At 48.1% G+C, this 22,075-nt stretch overlaps 1 protein-coding gene across 3 annotated transcripts in view; it reads right to left on the bottom strand.

The window, feature by feature from the left end:
- GIPR (gastric inhibitory polypeptide receptor) overlaps positions 1–20,244 on the bottom strand; it is a 36,670-nt gene extending 16,426 nt beyond the window's left edge. For 2 of the 3 annotated variants that reach the window (XM_073561207.1, XM_073561205.1), the window contains exons 1-6: positions 20,175–20,244; positions 6,689–6,785; positions 4,217–4,324; positions 3,996–4,120; positions 3,078–3,181; positions 2,207–2,360 (exon numbers count right to left, since the gene is read on the bottom strand). In XM_073561207.1, coding sequence (XP_073417308.1) covers positions 2,207–2,360; positions 3,078–3,181; positions 3,996–4,120; positions 4,217–4,324; positions 6,689–6,785; positions 20,175–20,237 — 651 coding nt within the window. In that variant the 5' untranslated portion in view covers positions 20,238–20,244. Of the gene's footprint in view, positions 1–2,206; positions 2,361–3,077; positions 3,182–3,995; positions 4,121–4,216; positions 4,325–6,688; positions 6,786–18,089; positions 18,139–20,174 lie in introns of those variants that run through there. The other variant, XM_073561206.1, reaches the window with a different exon arrangement.
- Positions 20,245–22,075: the final 1,831 nt, after the last annotated feature.

Consider the following 22,075-nt stretch of genomic DNA (forward strand, 5'->3'; position numbering starts at 1 on the left):
TAACCCTGAAGTCACTAGACTTCTCCCACTATATCAGCACTCTGAAATATTCTGAGACAGAGCAAAAAGAGATCGAACTAGTAAGGGACAAAGAGCCAATTGGCAAAATACTGATAAATAAGAGTGGAAATTCAGCACAGCCCCCAGCAGGGGCTGGCTGACCACACCAAAAAACTGAATAGATCAACAAAATCAAGTGTGAACATTAGCAGAAAAACTTAGCTTTAGATGACTGGAACAGAGCTGAAAACCAAGAGCTGACAAGCCAGAAGGAATCACCACCAACTGAATAGGTCGTCAGCTGTCTTAAATCCAATCTGAGACTCCTGAGATCCAATCGTCATCCTCATTCTCAGGTGGCAGATCTCCACCGATCAAATCAGCCTCTCTACCTCCTGTTACCACCAGAGGGAGTCTGGAAGGAGAACTCACAACTGGTGAACCAGAGAATGAACTCACAACACTTGTAGCTCCGCCTCATGCACAGGTCACACTTGTAGCTCCGCCTCATGCACAGGTCACACTTGTAGCACCGCCTCATGCACAGGTCACACTTTTAGCTCTGCCTTATGCACAGGTCACACTTGTAGCTCCGCCTCATGCACAGGTCACATTTGTAGCTCCGCCTCATGCACAGGTCACACTTGTAGCTCCGCCTCATGCACAGGTCACACTTGTAGCTCCGCCTCATGCACAGGTCACACTTGCAGCACCGCCTCACACACAGGTCATACTTGTAGCTCCGCCTCACGCACAGGTAACACTTGTAGCTCCGCCTCACGCACAGGTCACACTTGTAGCTCCGCCTCATGCACAGGTCACACTTGTAGCTCCGCCTCACGCACATGTCATACTTGTAGCTCCTACTCATGCACAGGTCACACTTGCAGCTCCACCTCATGCACAGGTCACACTTGTAGCTCTGCCTCATGCACATGTCACACTTGTAGCTCCCCCTCATGCACAGGTCACACTTGTGATACAGACAAGGCATGCACTCTGTGGATATGAGGTAGGTGCAAGCTGAACCTGGAACTTAGTCCAGACAGTCATCCAGTGAAGAGAAAACAGCTGCACTCTGGGAAATTTTGATTTTCAATGCAAAATTTTTTTTTTTATTGAAGACACCACAGGGGAACGCACTATTCCCCTGTGGTGTCTTCAATAAAAAAAAAAAAAATTTTTGCATTGAAAATCAAAATTTCACAGAGTGCAGCTGTTTTCTCTTCACATGTCAGACTTGTAGCTCCCCCTCATGCACATGTCATACTTGTAGCTCCACCTCATGCACAGGTCACACTTGTAGCTCCGCCTCATGCACATGTCACACTTGTAGCTCCCCCTCACGCACATGTCACACTTGTAGCTCCGCCTCACGCACATATCACACTTGTAGCTCCGCCTCACGCACATATCACACTTGTAGCTCTGCCTCATGCACAGGTCACACTTGTAGCTCCCCCTCATGCACATATCACACTTGTAGCTCTGCCTCATGCACATATCACACTTGTAGCTCTGCCTCATGCACAGGTCACACTTGTAGCTCCGCCTCACGCACATATCACACTTGTAGCTCCGCCTCACGCACATATCACACTTGTAGCTCCGCCTCACGCACATATCACACTTGTAGCTCCGCCTCACGCACATGTCAAACTTGTAGCTCCGCCTCATGCACAGGTCACACTAGTAGCTCCGCCTCATGCACAGGTCACACTTGTAGCTCCGCCTCACGCACATATCACACTTGTAGCTCCGCCTCATACACATATCACACTTGTAGCTCCGCCTCACGCACATGTCACACTTGTAGCTCCCCCTCATGCACATGTCACACTTGTAGCTCCGCCTCACGCACATATCACACTTGTAGCTCTGCCTCATGCACAGGTCACACTTGTGATACAGACAAGGCGTGCACTCTGGATAAGAGGTAGGTGCAAGTTGAACCTGGAACTTAGTCCAGACAGTCATCCAGTGAAAAGAAAACAGCTGCACTCTGGGAAATTTTGATTTTCAATGCAAAAAATTTTTTTTATTGAAGACACCACAGGGGAACGCACTATTCCCCTGTGGTGTCTTCAATAAAAAAAATTTTTTGCATTGAAAATCAAAATTTCCCAGAGTGCAGCTGTTTTCTCTTCACAGGTCACACTTGTAGCACTGCCTCACACTTGCTTGGCATGTCAGTCCCCTTCCTTACTCTCTCACGCAGCAGGGCAGTCAGATCTTCCTCGCCCTGGATGGTGCCGTGCGGCTGCTCCAGCAGAGCGTCCCGGGTCAGCAGTGACACCGCGCGGAGGATGAACGACACAAACAGGTTACAGTGGATGAGATTGCGGGTACAGCAGAGACGCCTGGAATATGAGAGAAACCCAGAATGACCCAGGATCCTGGACACCCTTTACAACATGCAGGGGGGCTCATCATGAGATAGACAAAACCACTAAACCTGAAAGATCAGGGCGCCTCCAACCAGGATATTGCTGTGAAAACTAAACCCAGTCCACACAATCCATTACACGATGGAGACCCTGACATAGAATGCTCCATGCCAGCTCGGTCCCACTGCACATATACACAGAGAGGAGCGGAACTGTAAAGTACAATGGAAAGTCTGGGTTTAAAAAGGACCTGTCTCTAGGTCAAAAGTGGCCACATTTTTATTCCTGCTGCTTCCTTTAGTATTTTGCTTATTTCTTTCTTATAATCCACCATTCTGTTACATAGATATGGGATTTCTTATTTAGTGTGACTTTTTATGGCCTTTACATGGGGGAGTGGGTGCCATATTCCTTGGGGGCGGGTCTTTAGACCACACTTTTGAAAATACCATCAGCATTAGAACTAAATAAAAGACCCATATCTCTGGCAAATTGTTGAAAAGGAAAAAGCGGATTACTCAGGGGAGCAGCGGGAATAAAATAATTGCAAATACTGGACACTTTTGTTCTCTTTAAGGGATTCTCCAGAAATGGAAAAAGAAGTCTGCTTTTTATTAGAAATAGCAGAATGTTAACTGCACATATGGTCCCAGTGATCCCACAACAAATACACTGATGGAGGGAACTGACCTGAGCAAAGTCAGGATGAGGAGTGCCACCACCAGCGCAGCCAGAGAAATACCGTATCCCACACTGTACATGACCCGCAGCTGCGACAGAATCCAGGCCTGATGCTGCAGAGACAAACAGTGCGACAATCAGCAGGATGCGGTGAAGGAACTACAGGCTTTCACCAGAGGGCGCTGCTGCCATGAGTATACATAATATACATAGATACCTGGTCTATGAACTATAACACACAACCATCACTATACGGGAGTCAGGGACTGTTTATCATATAGCCTGGTGCATAGGGATCTACCAACACGGGATCTATGGCCACAAGGATCTAGCATCATGGGGATCTATGACCATGGGATCCACCATCATGGAAATCTATAGCCACAAGGATCTACCATCATGTCACAAGGATTTATGGCCACAGGATCTACCATCACAGGAATCTATGGCCACAGGGTTTACCATCACGGGAATCTATGGTCACAGGATCTAACATCACAAGGATTTATGGCCATAGGGTCTACCATCACAGGGATCTATGGTCGCAAGGATCTACCATCACAAGGATTTATGGCTATAGGGTCTACCATCACAGGGATCTATGGCCACAAGGATTTACCATCATGGGAATCTATGGCCACAGGGTCTACCGTGGCCACAGGGTCTACCGTCATGGGGATCTATGGCCACAGGCATCTTCTCTATGGTCACAAGAACCTATGGCCACTATGATAAGTACATGTTCACTAGGGTTTATGGTCAGAGGTATCTCTTGGCAGAAAGGAGGATCTATGGTCATATGGATCTATGATCAAAGAGATCCACAGCCTCCGGGAGGTATCTGTGGTCACTGGGCTCTATGGCCTTAGTGGGTGATCTATGGGTGTAGTTGTCTATGGCCACAGAATACAAATGGGTACCACTTACATGTGACTGCTCCTCTTCAGGGTCGATGTTCTCACACTGAGAGTGATCTCTCCAGGGCATATCTGTATCGTCACGAACCCACTCACCATCTGAACCACAGCGCCGGAATACAAGACCATCTCTTACTGAGGAATGGAGCAGAGAGAAGGTTGGGTAAGTACCAGTTGTCCTACATTACCCCAATCCCTCCAAAATATTCTTTCCCCAACTTATCCTCTCACCTTGAGGGTACCAGGGCAGGTAGGACGGACAAGGCTCTGCGTGGGTTGTGTTGGCAGCAGCATCTCCCCAGCACACATATCTATCGAACGTGCGGTTACAAAACACTCCTGCAATTATCAGGACAGAAGTTGTGAGTGTGGTACACAGATCTGATGGAAATCTAGGGTCACAGCTCACTTTGCCATACAGTGGAGGCACAATTACTGTAAAAATCTCAACTGTTACAAATGAATGCCAATGTAGATGGATCCTGTTTACAATCCAGGCAGTGTGAGCCGGTGTATACAGTCCAGGCAGTGTAAGCCGATGTGTGTACAGTCCAGGCAGTGTGAGCCGGTGTGTACAGTCCAGGCAGTGTGAGCCGGTGTGTACAGTCCAGGCAGTGTGAGCCAGTGTATACAGTCCAGGCAGTGTGAGCCGGTGTATACAGTCCAGGCAGTGTAAGCCGATGTGTGTACAGTCCAGGCAGTGTGAGCCGGTGTGTACAGTCCAGGCAGTTTGAGATGGTATGTGCAGTCCAGGCAGTGTGAGCCAGTGTGTACAGTCCAGGCAGTGTGAGCCGGTGTGTACAGTCCAGGCAGTTTGAGATGGTATGTGCAGTCCAGGCAGTGTGAGCCAGTGTGTACAGTCCAGGCAGTGTGAGCCGGTGTGTGTGCTGTCCATGCAGTGTGAGCCGGTGTGTATAGTCCAGGCAGTTTGAGCCGGTATGTGCAGTCTAGGCAGTGTGAGCCGATGTGTACAGTCCAGGCAGTGTGAGCCGGTGTGTGTTGTCCAAGCAGTGTGAGCCGGTGTGTACAGTCCAGGCAGTGTGAGGTGGTGTGTACAGTCCAGGCAGTGTGAGCCGGTGTGTGTACAGTCCAGGCAGTGTGAGCCGGTGTGTATAGTCCAGGCAGTTTGAGCCGGTATGTGCAGTCCATATATGATAAAATGAAAACCTGGCACTCAACTTAATGCTTGGTGAGGCAGTTTATTGTAGTACCAGAAAACGTTTTGGTCGATATAGACCTTCATCAGTTACGTGCTAGTATGTTTGAAAGTAGCTTGAAGGAGGGCGCTTTTTATGTTATTCACTGATAACGCCAGTAATCAAATGGTCAGAAAGCTGCTGTAACGCAGGATAATCTTAATAGTTGAAAATATCAGCGCAGCCTGTTCCTCCTGGACGTGGTAAACACCACTGTGTGAGCCGGTGTGCACAATCCAGGCAGTGTGAGCCGATGTGTACAGTCCAGGCAGTCTGAGCTGCTGTGTACAGTCCAGGTGCACACGTTTACTGTGACAGAGAGGAACCAGAAAACCGCAGAGTCTGATTTCTCATACTCCTGCACTGATTAGAAGCACATCACCTTCATATTAAATGGTACAGGTTTCTTTTAGCAGTACAGGGGTGTGTACAGTCCATTCAGTGTGAGCCGTTGTGTACCATTCAGGCAGTCTGAGCCGGTGTGTACAGTCAAGGCAGTGTGAGCTGTTGTGTACAATTCAGGCAGTATGAGCCAGTGTGTACGGTCCAGGCAGTATGAGCCGGTGTGTACAGTCCAGGCAATATGAGCCGGTGTGTACAGTCCAGGCAGTGCGAGCCGGTGTGTACAGTCCAGGCAGTGCGAGCCGGTGTGTACAGTCTAGGCAGTGCGAGCTGGTGTGCACAATCCAGGCAGTTTGAGCCGGTGTGTACAGTCCATTCAATGTGAGCCAGTGTGTGTACAGTCCAGGCAGTCTGAGCCGGTATGTACAGTCCAGTTAGTGTGAGCCGGTGTGCACAGTCCCGGCAGTCTGAGTCTGTGTGTACATTCCAGGTAGTGTGAGCCAGTGTGCACATTCTAGGCAGTGTGAGCAGGTGTGTGCAGTCCAGGCTGTATGAGATGGTGTGTGTGTGAGAAAGGAGAGCAACTAGGTGGATATAATAAAATATATCACTTTATTGAACAATTCATTATCAAAAAGTACAATGTATAGAGTAACAATAAATATAAGCATCAGAAGACCATAGCAAGATAATCCAGATAAACCACAGGGAAGTAGCAGTGCCCTATGATGCATGCAAACAGCGTGAGATCATAGGCTTAAATAGAAAAGCTAGTGCCTGACTTGCCTCATGCATATAGGAGAGCTCCAAGCAGCGGTCCATAATAGAGATAAAATGTGAACAAAACTGTCCATGAAAAGTATAGGACCAGAAGGCAGGAAACTCACCAAAATCTAGGGGACACTGCAGGCAGCCCTGGGCCAGGTATGGAACGTCCCGACACACGAGAGAGAGAGAATGATGGACGCAACGGAAGGCCATCCGTCACAATCTGCCGCATATACAAATCTATGGGGAAAAAACGGATCTGCCAGATCCGTTTTTTCCCGAAACGGCGGACTATGACTGACGCCTGAAAACGGAAGTGTGAAACAGGCCTTAAAGAAAAGCATAATTTCCCATCTCTGAATGCAGATTTACTTCCTATCAAAATTATTTCTCTTACCAGCCAGTGGAGGTTCCATCCTCATCTTCCTCTCGCAGTCTTCCTGATATTCCTTCCAGGCCTGCACCGTCTCCTGCACAGTTATCGCTCTGCATGCCTGCCCCACAACATGACGCAATGTCAAAAAAGAGCAGAACGTCACCAACATTAGGATGGCTTTAAACTAGAAGAAGAGGGGCTGGGAGGAAAAACAGCAGACAAGAACATGCAGCAGAAGGACAAACTAATCAAGGATACTAGATGTGGTAAAGAGGACCCAAGACAGGGTACTCAGAAGGAAGCTAAGAAAAAGGAAGCAAAACTTCTTTCCTGCATGCTGACCAACGCAAGAAGCCTGACCAATAAGATTGAAGATCTGGAGTTGGTAATGTATGAGGAAAAATACGACATAGTAGGAATAACTGAGACATGGTTAGACGACAGCTATGACTGGGCGGCTAACTTGCAAGGATATGATTTGTTTAGGAGGGATCGTAAAAAAAGGAAAGGGGGTGGAGTCTGTCTATATATAAAGTCCACTTTAAAGCCCACACTAAGAGAAGATATACAAGAGGGAAATGAAGAGGTGGAGTCTCTATGGGTGGAGATACAAGGAGGGAAAAGTAATAAAATCCTCATAGGGGTTTGTTATAAGCCACCAAATATAACAGAAACCACTGAAAATGTATTATTGAAACAAATAGACAAAGCAGAAAATCACAGTGAGGTGATTATTATGGGGGACTTCAACTACCCCGACATAGACTGGGAAACTGAAACCTGCGTATCTCAGAAAGGAAACCAATTTCTGCCAGTGACCAAGGATAATTATCTGTCACAACTTGTGCAGGGCCCAACTAGAGGGACAGCCCTTCTGGACTTAATTTTAAGCAACAGGCCAGATAGAATAACAGAAGTACGAGTCGATGGGCACATAGGGAACAGTGACCACAATATAATACAATTCCACTTGTCCTTCAGTAAGGTGCCCTGGAAGGGGGTTACAAAAACGCTGAATTTCAGGAAAGCAAAGTTTGATCAGCTTAGAGAAGACCTTCTCCGAATTGATTGGGACAATGTCCTTAAAAATAGGAGCACAGAAAATAAATGGGAAATATTTAAATCCGTTTTACACACCCACTGCGAGCTAGCCATACCGTACAGAAATAAAAGGGCTAGGAACAGGAGAACACCAATGTGGCTAAATAAGGACGTAAAAAGGGCAATAAATAACAAGAACAAGGCATTTAAGAAGCTAAAACAAGAAGGCAATGAGGAAGCATTAAAAAGTTATAGAGAAAAAAATAAAATGTGTAAAAAACAAATACATTTAGCAAAAGTGGAAACTGAGAGACTCATTGCTAAGGAAAGTAAAACAAACCCCAAACTATTCTTTAATTATATAAACAGTAAAATGATTAAAATTGATGGTGTCGGCCCTTTAAAGAACAATGAGGGTGAAATCATAGAGAGCGATGTGGGAAAAGCAAATGTTTTAAATACTTTTTTTCTCAACAGTGTTCACACAGGAAAAGGATTTGCCAGGGGAAATGCAGAGTGATAATGTAAACTCCCCATTAAGCATTACCTGCCTAACCCAGGAAGAAGTGCAGAACCGCCTTAGTAAGATTAAAATTGACAAATCACCAGGCCCTGATGGCATTCACCCTCGGGTATTAAGGGAGTTAAGTAATGTGATAGACAGGCCTCTATTCCTTATATTTAACCCCTTCCTGACATCAGACGTACTATCCCGTCCATGGGACCCGGGCCCCTATGCCCATGGACGGGATAGTACGTCTACCGCGATCAGCGGCGCCCACGTGGTGAGCGCTGCTGATCACGGCCGGGTGTCAGCTGATTATCACAGCTGACACCCGGCACAATGTGTCAGGGGCGGTCACGGACCGCCCCGACACGTTAACCCCTTGCACACCGCGATCAAACATGATCGCGGTGTACCGGGGGTTAAAGGGAAGCATCGGCAGGGAGGGGGCTCCATCCGTGCTTCCCTGAGGCCCCCACGGCAGCGCAATGTGCAGTGCTGCTGCCGGGGGCTCCTTTCCTGCAGGCCCCCGAATCCAAGATGGCGACAGGGGCCTTCGGGGGCCTACAGGAAGCTGGCACCTCAGTGCCTGCAAAGCGCAGGCATGAGGAAGCCTTGTGCACTGCCTGTGACAGATTGCTGATCTGTCACAGTGATCTGTGATGTCACAGATCAGTGATCTGTCACAGAACAGTGATGTCCCACCTGGGACTATTTAATAAAGTTAAAAAAAAATAATTTAAAAAAAAAAAAAAAAAAAAAAAAATCGCCAAATAAATTACAAAAAAAAAAAAAAAATATTCCCCCAAATAAATCCATTTTTTGAAAATAAAAAAAAAAAAAACCAATATAAGTACACATATTAGGTATTGCCGCGTGCGTAACAACCCGCCCTATAAAACTGCCCAATTAGTTAACCCCTTTAGCGAACCCCTTAAAAAATAAAAATAAAAAACGAAGCAAAAAATAGTGATTTATTATCATACCGCCAAACAAAACCTGTAATAACGTGCGATCAAAAAGACGCATATAAATATCCATGGTACCGCTGAAAACGTCATCTTGTCCTGCAAAAAACGAGCCTCCACACAGCATCATCAGCGAAAAAATAAAAAAGTTATAGCTCGCAGAATAAAGCGATGCAAAAATAATTATTTTTTATATAAAATAGTTTTCATTGCATAAAACCGACAAAACATAAAAAAACTACCTAAATGAGGCATCGCTGTAACCGTACTGACCCGAAGAATAAAACTGCTTTATCAATTTTACCGCACGCGGAACGGTGTAAACGCACCCCCCCAAAAGAAATTCATGAAGCGCTGGTTTTTGTTCATTCTGCATCCCAAAAATCGGAATAAAAAGCGATCAAAAAATGTCACGTGCCCGAAAATGGTATCAATAAAAACGTCAACAAAATTATAGCTCTCAATGTGTGGTGATGCAAAAACTATTTTTATAATAAAAAGCGTCTTTTAGCGTGCGACAGCCGCCAAACATAAAAACCGCCATAAATAGTAAATCAAACCCCCCCGTTATCACCCCCTTAGTTAGGAAAAAATAATAAAATAAAAAAAGTGTATTTATTTCCATTTTTCCATTACGGTTAGGGTTAGGGCTAGGGTTGGGGTTAGGGTTAGGGCTAGGGCTGAGATTAGGGTTAGGGGTGTGTTGGGGTTCGGGTTGGAGTTAGAATTGGGGGTTTCCACTGTTTGGGCACATCAGGGGCTCTACAAATGCAACATGGTGTCTGATTTCAATTCCAGCCAATTCTGAGTTGAAAAAGTCAAATGGTGCTCCTTCCCTTCCAAGCTCTGCCATGCGCCCAAACAGTGTTTTACCCCCACATGTAGGGTATCAGCCTACTCAGGACAAATTGCAAAACAATTTTTGGGGTCCAATTTCTCCTGTTACCCTTAGGAAAATAAAAAATTGGGGGCAAAAATATCATTTTTGTGGAAAAAAATGATTTTTTTTTTATTTTCACGTCCAAGCATTATAAACTTCTGTGAAGCACTTGGGGGTTCAAAGTGCTCACCAGACATCTAGATAAGTTCCGTGGGGGGTCTAGTGTCCAAAATAGGGTCACTTGTGGGGAGTTTCAATAGTTTAGATACATCAGGGGCTCTCCAAACACACATGACACCCGCAGACCATTCCATCAAAGTCTGCATTCCAAAACGTCACTGCTTCCCTTCCGAGCCCCGACGTGTGTCCATACAGTAGTTTTCTCCCACATATGGGGTGTCAGCGTACTCATGACAAATTGGACAACAACTTTTGGGGTTCAATTTCTCCTGTTACCCTTGGGAAAATGAAAAAATTGGGGACTAATTGATCATGTTTGTGGAAAAAATACGATTTTTTTATTTTCATGCCCGGGCATCATAAACTTCTGTGAAGCCCTTGGGGGTTCAAAGTGCTCACAAAACATCTAGATAAGTTCCTTAGGGGGGTCTCGTTTCCAAAATGGGGTCATTTGTGGGGGGTTTCCACTGTTTAGGTACATTAGGGGCTCTCCAAAGGCAACATGACAACCGCAGACCATTCCATCAAAGTCTGCATTCCAAAACGTCACTACTTCCCTTCTGAGTCCCGACGTGTGCCCATACAGTAGTTTTCTCCCACATATGGGGTCTCAGCATACTCAGGACAAATTGGACAACAACTTTTGGGGTCCAATTTCTCCTGGTACCCTTGGGAAAATAAAAAAAATGGTGACTAAAAGATCATGTTTGTGGAAAAAAAACGAATTTTTTATTTTCACGCCCAGGCGTTATAAACTTCTGTGAAGCACTGGGGGGTTCAAAGTGCTCACCACACATCTAGATAAGTTCCTTGGGGGGTCTAGTTTACAAAATGGTGTCATTTGTGGGGGGATTCCACTGTTTAGGTACATCAGGGGTTTTCCAATCGCGACATGATGTCCGATCTCAATTCCAGCCAAAAAGTCAAATGGCGCTGCTTCTCTTCCGAGCTCTGCCATGCGCCCAAATAGTGGTTTACCCCCACATGTGGGGTATCAGCGTACTCAGGACAAATTGCACAATAACTTTTAGGTCCTGTTACCCTTGGGAAAATAAAAATTGGGGTGAAAAGATCATTTTTGTGGAAAAAATATGATTTTTTAATTGTACCGCTGTACGTTATAAACTTCTGTAAAGCCCTTGTGGGTTCAAAGTTCTCACCACATATCTAGATAAGCTCCTTGGGGGGTCTAGTTTCCAAAATGGGGTCACTTGTAGGGGGTTTCCACTGTTTAGGTACATCAGGGACTCTCCAAACGTGACATGGCGTCCGATCTGAATTCCAGACAATTTTGCATTGAAAAAGTCAAACGGAGCTCCTTCCATTCTGAGCTCTGCCATGCGCCGAAACAGTCGTTCCCCCCCACATATCAGGTATCAGTGTACTCAGGACAAATTGCACAATAACTTTTGCAGTCCAATTTCTCCTGTTACCCTTGGTAAAATAAAAAAAATTGAACCTGAAGTATTTTTTTTGTGAAAAAAAGTTAGATGTTCATTTTTTTTTTAAATATTCAAAAAAATTCCTGTGACGCACCTAAAGGGTTAATAAACTTCTTGAATGTGGTTTTGAGCACCTTAGGGGGTGCAGTTTTTAGAATGGTGTCACTTTTGGGTATTTTCTATCATATAGACCCCTCACAGTGGCTTCAAATGTGATGTGGTCCGTAAAAATAAAATGGTGTTGTATAAATGAGAAATCGCTGGTCAACTTTTAACCCTTATAACTTCCTAACAAAAAAAAATTTTGGTTCCAAAATTGTGCTGATGTAAAGTAAACATGTGGGAAATGTTAGTTATCAAGTTTTTTGGGTGCCATATCTCTGTGATTTAAGGGCATAAAAATTCAAAGTTGGAAAATTGCGAAATTTTCGCCAAATTTCCGTTTTTCTCACAAATAAACGCAAGTTATTTGAATGAAATTTTACCACTATCATGAAGTACAATATGTCACGAGAAAACAAAGTCAGAATCACCGGGATCCATGGATGCGTTCCAGAGTTATGACCTCATAAATGTACAGTGGTTAGAACTGTAAAAATTGGCCCGGTCATGAACGTGCAAACCACCCTTGGGGGTGAAGGGGTTAAAGACTCTATAGAAACAGGGTCTGTTCCTTTTGATTGGCGGCAAGCAAATGTGGTACCAATATTCAAAAAGGGGTGTAAAAGGGAACCTGGAAACTATAGGCCGGTAAGCTTAACATCTGTTGTTAAGGGCTGGCGGAACACACCAAATAATAAGATGGTGTTTAGGTGCGTTCGCAGCCCGAGGTCCACCGTGCAGAGGTGTTAACTGCTGCTCGGTAATGGCGGACGCGATATGGCGGTGAAATAACACACACGGGTTAACCTCACCCAAGGTGTACCGAGGCGAACTCTTATGACTTAGAGCCGCACTACCGCAAATAATAGATGCCGTAGCCTGTTTTCGCTCACAGAGCTCGGCAGAGAAAGCGCTAGCGTAACGTCACAGAACTCAGCCCTTAGACAGCAGGACTGAAGTCCCTCTAGACCGCTAGCGCCCGGCACCGCGACTGCGATACCAACAGGGATCAAATAAATGGCGTGTGCAAGTGTGCAGACAGCCGGTATGCACTGTGGCCTACAGGCTAGCCACTAGCAGGCGCTGACTCAGTCTCTAAACCCCAACAACAGACGTATCAAAGGGTAGGGGTTTCATAATGAGTCAGACACCAGATACATGCATCCATCATCATACACACCAAACTATTTGAGTCTATCTTAGCGCATGGCCGAGCGGCCATGCGAACCTTTTATAGCCGCAGGTGTCCGTGATCCTCCTTGCTTTTCGAATGGGCCAATCCGAACACGATCAGGACCTGAGCACATGACCTTTGATCTCCAATGGGAGATCACTCCACAGGTATGCTCAGTGGCCCGACATGAGGATTTAGTCCCTGGAGGATCTTGCTGCTGAGCAGCATGCGTTGCCAAATCTGAACCAGGGGTGGCAGCAGCAAGCAAACCCACGGAGCTGGTCTGGACAGAGCGCCGGGACCGACGAGTTTGCTGAGCAAGCTCCTCTGCGGCTGGGGAGGAATGGGAGACCGTCGGAGGCAAGGCTCGGGATTCCTGCTGTGCAGCGCCGGAAATCCGACGCCTAACATAGGGCCCCCTCCTCTCTGAGCCTCGCTCCGCTCAAACTCTGCAATGAGAAGAGGAGCGTGGATATTCTCCACCGGCTCCCAGGTCCGGGCCTCTGGACCATGACCCTTCCAATCCACCAAGTAAAACTTTTTGCCCTGCATCACCTTGCATCCCACGATGGCATTGACCTCAAACTCGTCAGACGACAGATCTGATGTTCTGGCAGCTGGCTCAGAAAACCGGGACATGTGAACTGGCTTGAGGAGAGACACATGAAACGTGTCCGAGATAGCCAAGTGTGGTGGAAGGGCTAGACGGTAGACCACAGGATTAATCTGCTCGAGGACCTTGAAAGGACCGATGTAGCGTGGTGCGAACTTAGCGGATTCCACCCGCAGCCTGATGTTACGGGCAGAGAGCCACACTAAGTCACCAGGGGCAAAGGTCAGAGCAGGGCGCCGGCGGGTATCAGCGGAGGACCTCATTCTCTCCTTGGAGACCCGGATAGCATCCTGTGTGCGGTCCCAAATGTCACGTGCTTCCACCGCCCAGTCTGCCACCCTAGCGTCGGTGGATGACATGGGCATGGGCACGGGGACGCGCGGATGCTGACCGTAATTTAAGAGAAATGGGGTCTGACCGATGGAATCGGCTACCGCGTTGTTCAAGGCGAACTCCGCCCACGGCAGTAATGATGCCCAATCATCCTGCCTAGCCGAGACAAAATGTTGCAGATATGTCACCAGGGTCTGGTTGGCTCTCTCCACCAACCCATTTGTCTCGGGATGATAGGCCGAAGAGAGATTTAGCTCAGTGCTGAGCAGAGAACAGAGCTCTCTCCAGAACCGAGAAGCAAACTGGGGACCCCGGTCGCTGACAATCTTATCCGGCATGCCGTGTAGGCGGAAAACATGTTTAATGAACAATGCTGCTAGGCCTCGTGCCGACGGTAGCCGAGAGAGTGGTACTAGGTGCACCATCTTGGAGAAATGATCGGTGATCACCCAGATGACGGTGCTGCCACTGGACTTGGGCAGACCCACCACAAAGTCCATACCAACCATCTCCCAGGGCCTGTCCGCAACCGGCAGAGGATAGAGTAACCCAGCGGGCCGCTGCCGAGAGGGCCGATTCTGGGCGCAAGAGACGCACGCCTGAATATAGTCCTTGACGTCACGGGCCATATGCGGCCACCAGTACGTCCTCGCCAGTAGTTCAGTGGTCCGTTTGATCCCGAAATGACCTCCCACTCTGGACGAATGAGCCCACGAGAGGGCCTCCGGTCGCAGATGGACAGCGACAAAAGTCTTGCCCGGAGGTACAGACTCAAGAGCAACTGGAGCCACGGTCCTCAGGCTCTCCGATGGGACTATCAGTCGAGGCTCCTCCTCCTCCTCCGATGACACCACAGAGCGAGAAAGAGCATCAGCTCGGACGTTCTTCTCCCCGGAGAGAAAATGTAGTGTGAAATGGAACCGGGAGAAGAACAAGGACCATCTGGCCTGACGAGAATTCAGCCGCTGAGCCGTCTGCAAATAGACCAAATTTTTGTGATCGGTGAACACCTGGAAAGGATGGCGAGCCCCCTCCAGGAGATGTCTCCATTCTGAGAAGGCCAGCTTCATTGCTAGCAACTCCCTGTCCCCGATGGAATAATTCCTCTCCGCCGGTGTGAAGGTCTTGGAGAAGAAGAAGCATGGGTGCTTCCGACCTTGAGAGTCCTTCTGGAAAAGGACCGCCCCAGCACCGACGGAGGAGGCATCCACTTCTAGAATGAATGGCTTATCTACATCAGGGCGATGTAGAATGGGAGCGCTAGCAAAATGGGACTTAATGGAGGCGAAAGCCTTGGAGACAGTCTCCGACCACAGTTTGGGGTTCGCACCCTTCTTGGTGAGGGCTACCACGGGTGCAACCAAAGTTGAGAAATGGGGAATGAATTGGCGATAGTAATTTATGAACCCCATAAAGCGCTGCACCGCTTTGAGAGAATGGGATTCCTGCCAATCCATCACCGCCTGTAGCTTGGCAGGATCCATGGCCAAACCCTGGGCTGAGATGATGTAACCCAGGAAAGGCAAGGACTCCTGCTCAAACACACATTTCTCCAATTTGGCATAGAGGGAGTTGGCCCGCAGGAGATCGAAAACTATGCGAACATCTCACCGGTGGGAGTCAATATCTGGAGAAAAAATAAGAATATCATCCAGATAGACTACTACCGAGGTGGCAAGCATATCCCGGAAGATATCGTTCACAAAATCTTGGAAGACGGCTGGGGCGTTACATAGCCCGAAGGGCATCACCAGATATTCATAGTGCCCATCTCTGGTGTTAAATGCCGTCTTCCATTCGTCCCCATCACGGATGCGAATCAGGTTATAGGCTCACCGCAGATCAAGCTTAGTAAACACTCTCGCTCCCCGTAGCCTATCAAATAGTTCCGATATCAGGGGCAGAGGATACTTGTTCTTAACGGTTATGGCGTTAAGTCCCCTGTAATCGATGCACGGACGTAATTCCCCATTCTTCTTTTGGACAAAGAAGAATCCCGCTCCCGCCGGGGACACCGACTTCCTAATGAATCCCCTTGCCAGATTCTCCCTGATATACTGCGACATGGCCTCTGTCTCTGGGAGAGATAGGGGGTATACTCGACCCCGAGGAGGCTCAGCGCCGGGCAAGAGGTCAATAGGACAGTCGTAAGGGCGGTGCGGCGGAAGGATCTCTGCCGCCTTCTTGGAGAAAACGTCTGCATACTGCCGATATGGCTTGGGAAGCGAGGAGAGATCTGCAGGAACCTCAGAAGTAGCGACCTGAATGCAGTCCCTCAGACACCTACCCTCGCAGGACTTACTCCAAGCGAGGATTTTCCCCGAGGACCAGTCTATGTGGGGAGAGTGGGCCCGTAACCAGGGAACCCCTAGGAGGACCTGGTCGATACCTTCTGGCATCACAAGGAGAGACAGCATCTCCTGATGAGACGGAGACAGTGAGAGTCTCAGTGGAGCCGTCTGGTGGGTGATTTGGGACGGGAGTGTCGCCCCATTCACCACCCTAATGGTGACTGGCTGAGGTAGCAAGACCAGAGGGACTGCGTGTTGTTGAGCGAAGGCAGATGACATAAAGTTGCCCTCCGCCCCAGAGTCCACGCAAACCTCCACCATCAGAGTGGAAGACTCAAACTCTAATGCCCCTTTAAACAGGAGCTTGGAGGAGAAATTAGCTGTGTCTAGTAGGCCCCCTCCGATAACCACTAGACGGGGGCGTTTCCCGGCCGCTGTGGGCACTGGTTAGCGTGGTGCCCAGTCTGCCGACAACGGAAGCAGACTGGGGGTACCCGCACGGACAGGGCCCTGGACCCTGTGCGGGACACATCCATGGCCTCTGGAGGCTCAGGCGGTGGGCCGAGGGGTTCCAGCGGTCTGGCAAAATTTGGAGCCAACTTATAGCGTTGGCGGGACCTGGAGTGCTCCAACCCTCGCTCAGTGAAGCGAACGTCAATCCGGGTGGAGACTGTAATGAGCTCCTCTAAGGTGGTGGGCACCTCCCTGGTGGCCAGGGCGTCCTTGACATGATCAGCCAGGCCTCTCCAGAATATGGGTATGAGCACCTTATCTGGCCACTCCAGCTCAGAGGCCAGAGTTCTGAAGAGGATGGCATACTGGCTGACCAAAGACGAACCCTGGGTTAGCGCCAGCAACTGGAGTGCCGTATCATGTGTGACCTGAGGTCCCAGGAACACCTGTTTCAGAGCGACCAAGAAGTGGGTGGCACTCTGTACCAGGGGATCCCCACGCTCCCACAGTGGAGTGGCCCATTCCAAGGCCCTGCCCGACAGGAGGGAGATGATAAATCCCACCTTGGCCCGCTCAGAGGGGAATCGTGTAGCCAGCAGCTCTAGGTGAATGGAGCACTGACTCACGAAACCCCTACACGAAGCACTAACCCCTGAGAACTTCTCGGGCAGCGGGAGGCGGGACAAGGTCGGGGCAGGACTGGCCGTGGAGACACGAGCGACAGCCTCTGTAGCTGCCTGAACGGCGACCGAGGTAACATCCGCAGCTGAGGTGGAACGCTCTAGCGCTGCCAACCTACCCTCCAGCTGCTGGATGTACCTATGCAGTCGTTGTTCATCCGCCATTATCGGCCAGACCCTGGAGCTAAGATAATGTTAAGGGCTGGCGGAACACACCAAATAATAAGATGGTGTTTAGGTGCGTTCGCAGCCCGAGGTCCACCGTGCAGAGGTGTTAACTGCTGCTCGGTAATGGCGGACGCGATATGGCGGTGAAATAACGGCACACACGGGGTTAACCTCACCCAAGGTGTACCGAGGCGAACTCTTATGACTTAGAGCCGCACTACCGCAAATAATAGATGCCGTAGCCTGTTTTCGCTCACAGAGCTCGGCAGAGTAAGCGCTAGCGTAACGTCACAGAACTCAGCCCTTAGACAGCAGGACTGAAGTCCCTCTAGACCGCTAGCGCCCGGCACCGCGACTGCGATACCAACAGGGATCAAATAAATGGCGTGTGCAAGTGTGCAGACGGCCGGTATGCACTGTGGCCTACAGGCTAGCCACTAGCAGGCGCTGACTCAGTCTCTAAACCCTAACAACAGACGTATCAAAGGGTAGGGGTTTCATAATGAGTCAGACACCAGATACATGCATCCATCATCATACACACCAAACTATTTGAGTCTATCTTAGCGCATGGCCGAGCGGCCATGCGAACCTTTTATAGCCGCAGGCGTCCGTGATCCTCCTTGCTTCTCGAATGGGCCAATCCGAACACGAGCAGGACCTGAGCACATGACCTTTGATCTCCAATGGGAGATCACTCCACAGGCATGCTCAGTGGCCCGACATGAGGACTTAGTCCCTGGAGGATCTTGCTGCTGAGCAGCATGCGTTGCCAAAGCTGAACCAGGGGTGGCAGCAGCAAGCAAACCCACGGAGCAGGTCTGGACAGAGTGCCGGGACCGACGAGTTTGCTGAGCAAGTTCCTCTGCGGCTGGGGAGGAATGGGAGACCGTCGGAGGCAAGGCTCGGGATTCCCGCTGTGCAGCGCCGGAAATCCGATGCCTCACATTTGTTGTGGGTAAAATTTTTGAAGGGTTTCTAAGGGATACCATTATGGAATATCTCAATGTTAAATGTTTAACTCCATATCAACATGGATTTATGAAGGATCGCTCCTGTCAAACTAACCTGATCAGCTTCTATGAGGATGTAAGCTCTCAAATGGACCAAGGAGAATCATTGGATATCATTTATCTCGACTTCTCTAACGCATTTGACACTGTCCCACATAAAAGATTGGTAAGTAAGATAAGAAAGCTTGGGCTAGGGGAAAATGTGTGTAGATGGGTAGGTAGCTGGCTTAGTGATAGAAAACAAAGAGTGGTTATTAATGGGGCATACTCAGATTGGGCCAGAGTTACTAGTGGGGTACCACAGGGAGGGTTCTGTATTGGGCACCCTATTATTTAATATATTTATTAATGATCTAGTGGATGGCTTACACAGTAAAATATCAGTATTTGCAGATGATACAAAACTATGTAAGGTAGTTAACACAAAGGAGGACAGTTTGCAACTACAGACAGATTTGAGTAAATTGGAGAATTGGGCTGAAAAATGGCAAATGAGGTTTAACACAGATAAGTGTAAGGTTATGCACATGGGAAGGAGAAACAGATGCTACAATTACTTACTAAATGGGAAACTGCTGGGGAAATCAGACATGGAAAAAGACTTAGGCATCTTAGTCAATAAGAAGCTAAATTGGAGTGCCCAGTGTCAGGCAGCTGCCACCAAAGCAAATAGGGTCATGGGATGCATTAGAAGAGGTCTGGGGACACGAGATGAAAACATAATTCTCCCTCTGTACAAATCACTCGTGAGACCACACTTGGAGTATTGTGTGCAATTTTGGACGCCGGTGCTCAAGAAAGACATTACTGAACTTGAAAGGGTTCAAAGGCGGGCTACTAAAATGATAAATGGAGTTGGTTCACTACAATACCCAGAAAGGTTATCAAAATTAGGTCTATTCACTCTAGAAAAGAGAAGACTTAGGGGAGACCTAATATATATGTACAAGTATATCAGAGGGCAATACAGAGATCTCTCCAATGAACTGTTTGTACCAAGGACTGTTACAAGAACAAGGGGACATTCTCTTCGTTTGGAGGAAAGACAATTTCTGCACCAGCATAGAAGAGGGTTCTTCACGGTAAGAGCAGTGAGGCTCTGGAATTCTCTTCCTGAGGAAGTGGTGATGGCCAACTCACTGAATGAATTTAAGAAAGGAATGGATGCTTTTCTTGTGAGTAACAATATAGAAGGTTACGAATAACAGAATATTATTGGTAGATGGTTGACCCAGCTTAGGGGAAGGAATTTTTTTCCCTATGGAGAAAATTGGCTTCTACTCTGTGCGTTTTTTGCCTTCCCCAGGATCAACAATGCAGAACAGTTGCACTAAAAATAGGCTGAACTAGATGGACATAAGGTCTTCCTTCAGCCGTCAAAACTATGTTACTATGTTACATTACTGATATAAAACAACATCACCCACATATCACACAGCCACCAACACAACCCCACTAACGTAGCACAACATCAATCATAGCACGAAACCCACATAACCGTGCTGCCCACACATCACAACGTCACTAATATGAGACAAAACAACCCACAAAATATGTTACCCACATGGCGAGTCATCCACAAAGAACATCACCTACTGTACCACTGCATCACCGACATAATACAATGTTCCCCACGAATCACTGCATCAATCACATATTTTTACCTGCAGCCACAAGAGAATCAGCACGGTCAGCTGACTCCACATCCCCCCATTCCCGGACGGCATCAAAACTTTGCTGTGGATAAAAACAAATGACAATGAGGATGGTGATGATTCACTATTGGGATATTTCTCCTTTTCAGGACTCTAAAGGCCCCATCACACACAGCGAGATCGCTGATTTTGTGACGCATCAGCGATCTCGCCAGCGACACACATCAGCGACCGGCCCCCCCGCCGGGTATCGCTGATCGTGCTGGATCGTCCTGGGCCATTTTTTGATCGTTGGTCTCTCGCTGGCCAGCATGCTTCGCTGTATGTGGCAGCGGGGGACGAACGATCAGCGACAATGCACGCTGGTATGTAAGGTAAACAGCGGGTTTCTAAGAGTCGCTCAGCTCTTAGAAACCCGCTGTTTACCTTAGATACCAGCTTGCTCGCTGGTCCTGATCGCTGGAGGGGCTGTCTATGTGACAGCTCACCAGCGATCAGCCTATATTTAGCAGTGGGTACGCTGGTGGTGCGCTGGCACACTTTTGCCGGTGCATCCGCCCTTTTGGCGCTGCGCTGAGTGCACAAAATGCAACACAACACAGTGCGTTTGGCGCAGCGCCACAAGGGCAGATGCGCTGGCAAAAGTGTGCCAGCGCACGACCAGCGTACCCAACGCTAAATATAGGGTACGCTGATCGCATGCAGCGTCATGCGATCAGAGGAGGAGCTGACCGGAGGGGGCGCGGCTGGGGCGGAGCTTAGCAGCAGCCCTGCGCTGCGCACGGTAACGCTAGTGCGAAGCTAGCCTTAAAGGGGTTGTACAACTACGTAAATAAGAAAGCTCAGACAAGTGTAAAGTAGTAAAACAAAAAATACTTACCTTACTGATCCCTCGCTGTTTCCATTCTGCTTCTTCCCAAGTTGCCCCCTGGTCTCTTTATCTCCTGCTTTGTCTGGTTGTAGTAGAGATGTGTTTGGTGTTGATCTTTTTGGTGTTGATCTTGTAAACTGTAGGAAAGCCTTTTTCATATTTTTTGGGGAGGTGGATGACTCTGGGAACCAACTTATCTCACAGCCCTCAGCAAACCCTTCCAGTGCCATCTCTGCCATCTACTGCGGCTGAAAGCACATTCAGGCCACACCGTCTTAGTAACAGTCCGCACGGATCTTTGCACACTGTCCCTTACAGCGGCTAAGACTATCTCATCCAACTACTCTGAGGTTGTGACAGCTCTGCTCATTAGCTCACTGTCTGGTGACGTTCCCCAGGCCTTGCTAGACGAGACTATGATAGCACCTCTTGCCTAAGGGTCTTGCAAAGCATGCTACGCCACCCTGTCACACTGTGACTGTACATAAATAGGGAAATGGGCCCTGCACAGTCCATAGGGTTGGTGGGACCCTAACTATCCCTGTCCCAAAGGTACGTCGTAAGGTGAAGAGGTTTGGGCCACCAGCCATACTGTTTTCCTGTTATACCCTAAGCTGGGCCCGGGACAGAAATGCTATTGCAAAAAAACGTAAAACAAACAGGGATAACAAAAAGCAACTAACATACAAAACACTCACCAAAGGTAGAGAGGTATATAGGCAAGGGTAAGAATGTACCAACCAAATGGGAATAGGAAAATAAAGGAAGCATACACCAAAAACAGCATGGAAGAATCTCCAGCAGCAACAACGATCTCCAGCTCAACACAGCGACTCCAAGTAACTAGGAAGTAAAACTTTCACAGGCAATGAACAGAAGGTCTGGCCAGATTTTATAGCAATAGGAAATGATCAGGATAGGAAAAGCTGTGAGAGGGAGATGCAAGTTTCTAAACAGCATAGAAAGGGATGTTAACCTCTTCAGTGCTAAAGGAAACAAAATCCATTTAATATGAAACACAAACACACAAGCTAAATGG

Source organism: Dendrobates tinctorius, unplaced genomic scaffold, assembly GCF_039654945.1.
Source record: "Dendrobates tinctorius isolate UK_male_01 unplaced genomic scaffold, ASM3965494v1 ptg000315l, whole genome shotgun sequence".
Taxonomy (NCBI): Eukaryota; Metazoa; Chordata; class Amphibia; order Anura; family Dendrobatidae; genus Dendrobates; species Dendrobates tinctorius.